General features: G+C 49.1%; 1 protein-coding gene across 1 annotated transcript in view; it reads right to left on the minus strand.

Annotated features, from left to right (window-relative positions):
• The window catches only part of LOC135054501 (zinc finger protein 271-like), a 42,071-nt gene extending 36,903 nt beyond the window's left edge, over positions 1-5,168 (minus strand). The window contains exons 1-5 of the mRNA XM_063957620.1: positions 5,112-5,168; positions 3,360-3,503; positions 2,972-3,160; positions 1,726-1,804; positions 1,510-1,607 (exon numbers count right to left, since the gene is read on the minus strand). Of these exons, the coding sequence (XP_063813690.1) occupies positions 1,510-1,607; positions 1,726-1,804; positions 2,972-3,160; positions 3,360-3,437 (444 nt within the window). The 5' untranslated portion in view covers positions 3,438-3,503; positions 5,112-5,168. The remainder of the gene's footprint in view (positions 1-1,509; positions 1,608-1,725; positions 1,805-2,971; positions 3,161-3,359; positions 3,504-5,111) is intronic.
• Positions 5,169-8,695: the final 3,527 nt, after the last annotated feature.

Genomic DNA, 8,695 nt, shown 5'->3' on the forward strand with positions numbered 1-8,695 from the left:
CTTCATACATGTCAACACAGCCGTACCGACACACAGCACACACACCGGGAATGCTCTGATAGAGGACAGGACCCCACTAGCCCTTTGGGGAGACAGAGGGAGAGTATGCCCGCACACACCAGAGCGCTATATATACACAGGGATATCACTATATAGAGTGTTTTCCCCTATAGCTGCTGTTATATTTAATACTGCGCCTAATAGTGCCCCCCTCTCTTTTTTACCCTTTTCTGTAGTGCAGGACTGCAGGGGAGAGTCAGGGAGACGTCCTTCCAGCGGAGCTGTGAGGGAAAATGGCGCCAGTGTGCTGAGGGAGATAGCTCCGCCCCCTTTTCGGCTGACTTTTCTCCCGCTTTTTTTGGAAATCTGGCAGCGGTTAATGTACACCCATATAGCCCTGGGGACTATATGTGATGTATTTTTGCCAGCCAAGGTGTTAATATTGCAGCTCAGGGCGCCCCCCCTAGCGCCCTGCACCCATCAGTGACCGCAGTGTGAGGTGTGCATGAGGAGCAATGGCGCACAGCTGCAGTGCTGTGCGCTACCTTGATGAAGACTGATGTCTTCTGCCGCCGATTTTCTGGACCACTTCTTGCTTCTGGCTCTGTAAGGGGGCCGGCGGCGCAGCTCTGGGACTGGAGTCCGAGGCTGGGCCTGTGTTTGATCCCTCTGGAGCTAATGGTGTCCAGTAGCCTAAGAAGCCCAAGCTGGCTGCAAGCAGGCAGGTTCGCTTCTTCTCCCCTTAGTCCCTCGTAGCAGTGAGCCTGTTGCCAGCAGGTCTCACTGAAAATAAAAAACCTAAATCTAACTTTCTTTCTAAGAAGCTCAGGAGAGCCCCCTAGTTTGCATCCAGTTCAGCCGGGCACAAAGATCTAACTGAGGTCTGGAGGAGGGTCATAGGGGAAGGAGCCAGTGCACACCAGGTAGTCCTAAAGCTTTCTATTTGTGCCCAGTCTCCTGCGGAGCCGCTATTCCCCATGGTCCTTACGGAGTCCCCAGCATCCACTAGGACGTCAGAGAAATATATATATATATATATATACACATATATATACATATATACATATATATATATATATATATATCCCTCCAATGGCGGCACTCCAGGGTTCAAGAAAAAATGACACAAGTCGGCTGTTTAAGGCAACGTTTCAGCGCCGTTCAGCGCTTTTATCAAGCCAGTTACTGGCTTGATAAAAGCGCTGAACGGCGCTGAAACGTTGCCTTAAACAGCCGACTTGTGTCATTTTTTCTTGAACCCTGGAGTGCCGCCATTGGAGGGCTATATTACGTGGAGCCGTGCAGGTTTACATGAGGAAGGCACCGGGTGCAGTATGAGATTTATGTCAGCGGAGTGCCGGAGTTGGAGAAATTTATATATATATATATATATATATATATATATATACACACACACACACATAAACACATATAATCTGGGGAGGATATCACTGCACCGGGCCCCTAGATTTCTGTTGTGGCCCTGGTGAGACCCTAAATCCCACCTACCTGATCCTCCTGTGGGGTCCTGTGATTCTCCTCTGTACAATCCTGGGAATACAGAGGACGGGGACAACTCTCTGGGGTATCTCTGTTACTGGGTCCATCTGTAGGAGACACACAGTGACTGAGTACAGTGTATATATGTGATTATCAGATAATGTGTGTATATAGGGGCCCCCATACCTGCTCTCCCCTGTACAATACATGACAGTCTCCTCTTACCCAGTGATGTGAGGGGCCAGTGATTCTCCATCATCACGTCCTTGTACAGAAACCTGTGTTCATCTATATACTCCCCCTCCTGCATGGAAACATAGACAGTGACATCCTGACACCTTATAGACAACTGACACACACAGTGATACAGTCATCACCCAGACACATCCCCTGGTGTTACTGTATAATGTCCCATTCCCAGCAGTCACCATCCAGACACATCCCCTGGTGTTACTGTATAATGTCCCATTCCCAGCAGTCACCTCTCCAATCATCACCCAGACACATCCCCCTGGTGTTACTGTATAATGCCCCATTCCCAGCAGTCACCTCTCCAATCATCACCCAGACACATCCCCTGGTGTTACTGTATAATGACCCATTCCCAACAGTCACCACTCCAGTCATCACCCAGACACGTCCCCTGGTGTTACTGTATAATGTCCCATTCCCAGCAGTCACCTCTCCAGTCATCACCCAGACACATCCCCCGGTGTTACTGTATAATGCCCCATTCCCAGCAGTCATCTCTCCAGTCATCACCCAGACACATCCCCTGGTGTTACTGTATAATGTCCCATTCCCAGCAGTCACCTCTCCAGTCATCACCCAGACACGTTTCCCGTGTTACTGTATAATGTCCCATTCCCAGCAGTCACCTCTCCAGTCATCACCCAGACACGTCCCCTGGTGTTACTGTATAATGTCCCATTCCCAGCAGTAACCTCTCCAGTCATCACCCAGACACATCCCCTGGTGTTACTGTGTAATGTCCCATTCCCAGCAGTCACCTCTCCAGTCATCACCCAGACACATCCCCCGGTGTTACTGTATAAGGTCCCATTCCCAGCAGTCACCTCTCCGGTCATCACCCAGACACATCCCCTGGTGTTACTGTATAATGTCCCATTCCCAGCAGTCACCTCTCCAGTCATCACCCAGACACGTTTCCCGTTTTACTGTATAATGTCCCATTCCCAGCAGTCACCTCTCCAGTCATCACCCAGACACGTCCCCTGGTGTTACTGTATAATGTCCCATTCCCAGCAGTAACCTCTCCAGTCATCACCCAGACACATCCCCTGGTGTTACTGTGTAATGTCCCATTCCCAGCAGTCACCTCTCCAGTCATCACCCAGACACATCCTCCGGTGTTACTGTATAAGGTCCCATTCCCAGCAGTCACCTCTCCGGTCATCACCCAGACACATCCCCTGGTGTTACTGTATAATGTCCCATTCCCAGCAGTCACCTCTCCAGTCAGCAGCTGAATGATCTTGTTGGTGATTTCCAGGATCTTCTGGTCATTGCGTCTCTCATGTATCAGAGAGTGATGTGGAGGCACCGTGATGGGACTCTGGATCCTGCTCAGCAATCCTGTCACTCGGAGACGGCTGCTGGGTGTCTCAAAATCCCTTGTCTTCTTCACTACTGCATAATCCTGTTTATTAGGGGAGACTTCAGATATCACTGCAAACTCTGCAGGATTCCCTCACCTCCCCAGTCATGTCCCTGTATTATTACTATAGATATAAGTGATGTCACTGTGATACTCCCAGATCCCCTCACCTCCCCAGTCATGTCCCTGTATTATTACTATAGATATGTGATGTCACTGTGATACTCAGATATCCCCTCACCTCCCCAGTCAGCAGGTAGATGATCTCTAGGGAGAGATTTATTATTCTCTCCATCTTCTGATGTCTGTCTGTGTCCATTCTCAAAGAATCAGGGAGAATACAGGAGGTACAACTAAAGCCTCCGTTACTTCACAGCTTGAGTGCCTAGGAAAAAATACAATACTGTACATATAATACATGTAACATATAATATTTAACACTGAGAGACCAGTAACTATCACCTGTCCCACCAGCCATAGAATCATGATCAGTGTGTCTAAGAATCAATAACAGAACACCACAGACTGCTTCCCCTGTATAATAACAGGACACCAAAATTCACTCCCACCTGTATAATAATAACAACAACAACAACAGGCTGCTCTTACTGTATAATAATAATAACAACAACAGGACACCACTGGCTGATCCCCCTGTACAATAATAATAATAATAATAATAATAATAATAATAAGACACCACAGGCTGCTCCTCCTGTATTATAATAATAACAACAAACAACAACAACAACACACCACAGGCTGCTCCACCTGTACAATAATAATGACATGACGCCACGGGGCTGCTCCCCCTGTATAAAAATAATCACAGGACACAACAGGCTGCTCCCCCTGTATAATAATAATAATCAGGACATCACAGGCCGCTCCTCCTGTATAACAATAATAATAACAGGACACCACAGGCCGCTCCTCCTGTATAATAATAATAACATGACACCACAGACTGCTACTCCTGAATAATAATAACAACAACAACAATAACAACGACACCACATGCCGCTCCTCCTGTATAACAATAATAATAACAGGAGACCACAGGCCACTCCTCCTGTATAATAATAATAACAGGACACCACAGACTGCTACTCCTGTATAATAATAATAATAATAATAATAATAATAATAATAATAATAATAACAACAACAACAACAACAACAGGACACCACAGGCTGCTCCTCCTGTATAATAATAATAACAACAACAACAACAACAAACAACAGGACACCACAGGCTGCTCCACCTGTATTATAATAATACCAGGACACCACAGGCTTCTCCTCCTGTATAATAATAATAATAATAATAATAATAATAATAATAACAACAACAACAACTACAACAGGACACCACTGGCTGCTCCTCCTGTATAATAATAATAATAATAATAATAATAATAATAACTTGACACAACAGGCTGCTACTCCTGTATAATAATAATAACAACAGGACACCACAGGCTGCTTCTCCTGTATAATAATAATAACAGGACACCACGGGCTGCTCCTCCTGTATAATAATAATAATAATAATAATAATCAGGACATCACAGGCCGCTCCTCCTGTATAACAATAATAATAACAGGACACCATAGGCCGCTCCTCCTGTATAATAATAACATGACACCACAGACTGCTACTCCTGAATAATAATAACAACAACAACGACACCACAGGCCGCTCCTCCTGTATAACAATAATAATAATAACAACAAATGGACACCACAGGCTGCCCCACCTGTATTGTAATAATACCAGGTCACCACAGGCTGCTCCTCCTGTATAATAATAATAACAACAACAGGACACCACAGGCTGCGCCTCCTGTATAGTAATAACAATAGTACACCACAGACTCAGACCCCTGTATAATAATAATAACAGGACACCACGGGCTGCTCCCCCTGTTTAATACTAATAATACACAGGCTGCTCCTCCTGTATAATAATAATAATATATAGCACCATTACCTGATGTCTCCTCTCTGCTCCTTCTCACCTAGAGATCCGGATGTTGTTATGGTGCACAGGGGGCGGGGATTAGGCCGGATGTAAGGTGTTACGCGGAAGTGGAGTGGAACGCACAGGATGAATGAGTGGTGGACCGCACGGGCCGGAAGTGAGCGGGAACGCGGAAGTAGGGTGGAACGCACAGAGCGGAAGTGGCGTGTCCCGGGCTCCGGAGGTGTACCGCTGCAGAGGGCTCCGGCCTGGGGTTCCCAGCTGTGTGTGTGGGGGATGATTAGTGATATAGGGGGCGGTATATGAGTGCAGGATCCCCCTCCCCCGCGGTGACTGCTCTGCATGGTAACCCCTTAGTGACCAGACTTCCTGTTACCATGGTAGTGAGTGTCCCCAGAGTGTGTGTATGCTGGGAGGCCTATGGTGGCACTGTGCAGCCAGCTACATTGTGTACAGCTGGTGATGTCCCCTGACAGGTAGTGATACCCCTGTTCTGTCTGTGTCATGTGCTCATTGCCCCTATGCCCCCTGTGTTACTGCCCTGTGCCCCCTTGTATTACTGTCCTGTTCCCCCCTGTATTACTGTACTGTGCCCCCCTGTGTTACTGTCCTGTGCCGCCCTGTGTGTTACTGTCCTGTGTTGATGTGCCCCCTGTGTGTTACTGTCCTGTGGTGATGTGCCCCCTGTGTGTTACTGTCCTGTGGTGATGTGCCCCCTGTGTGTTACTGTCCTGTGGTGATGTTCCCCCTGTGTGTTACTGTCCTGTGGTGATGTGCCCCCTGTGTTAATGTCCTGTGGTGATGTGCCCCCTGTGTTTTACTGTCCCGTGCCCCCTGTGTGTTACTGTCCTGTATTGATGTGCCCCCTGTGTGTTACTGTCCTGTGATGATGTGCCCCCTGTGTGTTACTGTCCTGTGTTGATGTGCCCCCTGTGTGTTACTGTCCTGTGTTGATGTGCCCCCCTGTGTTTTACTGTCCCGTGCCCCCTGTGTGTTACTGTCCTGTATTGATGTGCCCCCTGTTTGTTACTGTCCTGTGATGATGTGCCCCCTGTGTGTTACTGTCCTGTGTTGATGTGCCCCCTGTGTGTTACTGTCCTGTGTTGATGTGCCCCCTGTGTGTTACTTTCCTGTGGTGATGTTACCCCTGTGTGTTACTGTCCTGTGGTGATTTGCCCCCTGTGTGTTAATGTCTTGTGTTGATGTGCCCCCTGTGTGTTACTGTCCTGTGGTGATGTTACCGCTGTGTGTTATTGTCCTGTGGTGATGTGCCCCCTGTGTGTTACTGTCCTGTGTTGATGTACCCCCTGTGTATTACTGTCCTGTGGCGATGTGCCCCCCTGTGTGTTACTGTCCTGCGGTGATGTGCCCCCTGTGTTACTGTCCTGTTTTGATGTGCCCCCTGTGTGTTACTGTCCTGTGGTGATGTTACCGCTGTGTGTTATTGTCCTGTGGTGATGTGCCCCCTGTGTGTTACTGTCCTGTGGTGATGTGCCCCCTGTGTGTTACTGTCCTGTGGTGATGTTACACCTGTGTGTTACTGTCCTGTGTTGATGTGCCCCCTGTGTGTTACTGTCCTGTGTTGATGTGCCCCCTGTTTGTTTCTGTCTTGTGTTGATGTGCCCCCTGTGTGTTACTGTCCTGTGTTGATGTCCCCCCCTGTGTGCTACTGTCCTGTGGTGATGTGCCCCCCTGTGTGTTACTGTCCTGTGGTGATGTGCCCCTGTGTGTTACTGTCCTGTGATGATGTGCCCCCTGTGTGTTACTGTCCTGTGTTGATGTGCCCCCTGTGTGTTACTATCCTGTGGTGATGTGCCCCCTGTGTGTTACTGTCCTGTGGTGATGTTACCGCTGTGTGTTATTGTCCTGTGGTGATGTGCCCCCTGTGTGTTACTGTCCCATGTTGATTTGCCCCATGTGTGTTACTGTCCTGTGGCGATGTGCCCCCCCTGTGTGTTACTGTACTGTGGTGATGTGCCCCCTGTGTGTTACTGTCCTGTGGTTATGTGCCCCCCTGTGTGTTACTGTCCTGTGTTTATGTGCCCCCATGTGTGTTACTGTCCTGTGTTGATGTGCCCCCTGTGTGTTACTGTCCTGTGTTGATGTGCCCCCTGTGTGTTACTGTCCTTTGGTGATGTGCCCCCTGTGTGTTACTGTCCTGTGTTTATGTGCCCCCATGTGTGTTACTGTCCTGTGTTGATGTGCCCCCTGTGTGTTACTGTCCTGTGTTGAAGTGCCCCCTGTGTGTTACTGTCCTTTGGTGATGTGCCCCCTGTGTGTTACTGTCCTGTGTTAATGTCCCCCCCTGTGTGTTACTGTCCTGTGGTGATGTGCCCCCCTGTGTGTTACTGTCCTGTGGTGATGTGCCCCCTGTGTGTTACTGTCCTGTGGTGATGTGCCCCCTGTGTGTTACTGTCCTTTGGTGATGTGCCCCCTGTGTGTTACTGTCCAGTGGTGATGTGCTCCCTGTGTGTTACTGTCCTGCGGTGATGTGCCCCCTGTGTTACTGTCCTGTTTTGATGTGCCCCCTGTGTGTTACTGTCCTGTGGTGATGTTACCGCTGTGTGTTATTGTCCTGTGGTGATGTGCCCCCTGTGTGTTACTGTCCTGTGGTGATGTGCCACCTGTGTGTTACTGTCCTGTGGTGATGTTACACCTGTGTGTTACTGTCCTGTGTTGATGTGCCCCCTGTGTGTTACTGTCCTGTGTTGATGTGCCCCCTGTGTGTTACTGTCCTGTGTTGATGTGCCCCCTGTGTGTTACTATCCTGTGGTGATGTGCCCCCTGTGTGTTACTGTCCTTTGGTGATGTGCCTCCTGTGTGTTACTGTCCTGTGTTGATGTCCCCCCCTGTGTGTTACTGTCCTGTGGTGATGTGCCCCCCTGTGTGTTACTGTCCTGTGGTGATGTGCCCCCTGTGTGTTACTGTCCTGTGGTGATGTGCCCCCTGTGTGTTACTGTCCTTTGGTGATGTGCCCCCTGTGTGTTACTGTCCAGTGGTGATGTGCTCCCTGTGTGTTACTGTCCCGTGTTGATTTGCCCCCTGTGTGTTACTGTCCTGTGTTGATGTGCCCCCTGTGTGTTACTATCCTGTGGTGATGTGCCCCCTGTGTGTTACTGTCCTGTGGTGATGTTACCGCTGTGTGTTATTGTCCTGTGGTGATGTGCCCCCTGTGTGTTACTGTCCCATGTTGATTTGCCCCATGTGTGTTACTGTCCTGTGGCGATGTGCCCCCCCTGTGTGTTACTGTACTGTGGTGATGTGCCCCCTGTGTGTTACTGTCCTGTGGTTATGTGCCCCCCTGTGTGTTACTGTCCTGTGTTTATGTGCCCCCATGTGTGTTACTGTCCTGTGTTGATGTGCCCCCTGTGTGTTACTGTCCTGTGTTGATGTGCCCCCTGTGTGTTACTGTCCTTTGGTGATGTGCCCCCTGTTTGTTACTGTCCTGTGTTTATGTGCCCCCATGTGTGTTACTGTCCTGTGTTGATGTGCCCCCTGTGTGTTACTGTCCTGTGTTGAAGTGCCCCCTGTGTGTTACTGTCCTTTGGTGATGTCCCCCCCTGTGTGTTACTGTCCTGTGGTGATGTGCCCCC

This window comes from Pseudophryne corroboree, chromosome 3, assembly GCF_028390025.1.
Source record: "Pseudophryne corroboree isolate aPseCor3 chromosome 3, aPseCor3.hap2, whole genome shotgun sequence".
NCBI classification, from domain to species: domain Eukaryota; kingdom Metazoa; phylum Chordata; class Amphibia; order Anura; family Myobatrachidae; genus Pseudophryne; species Pseudophryne corroboree.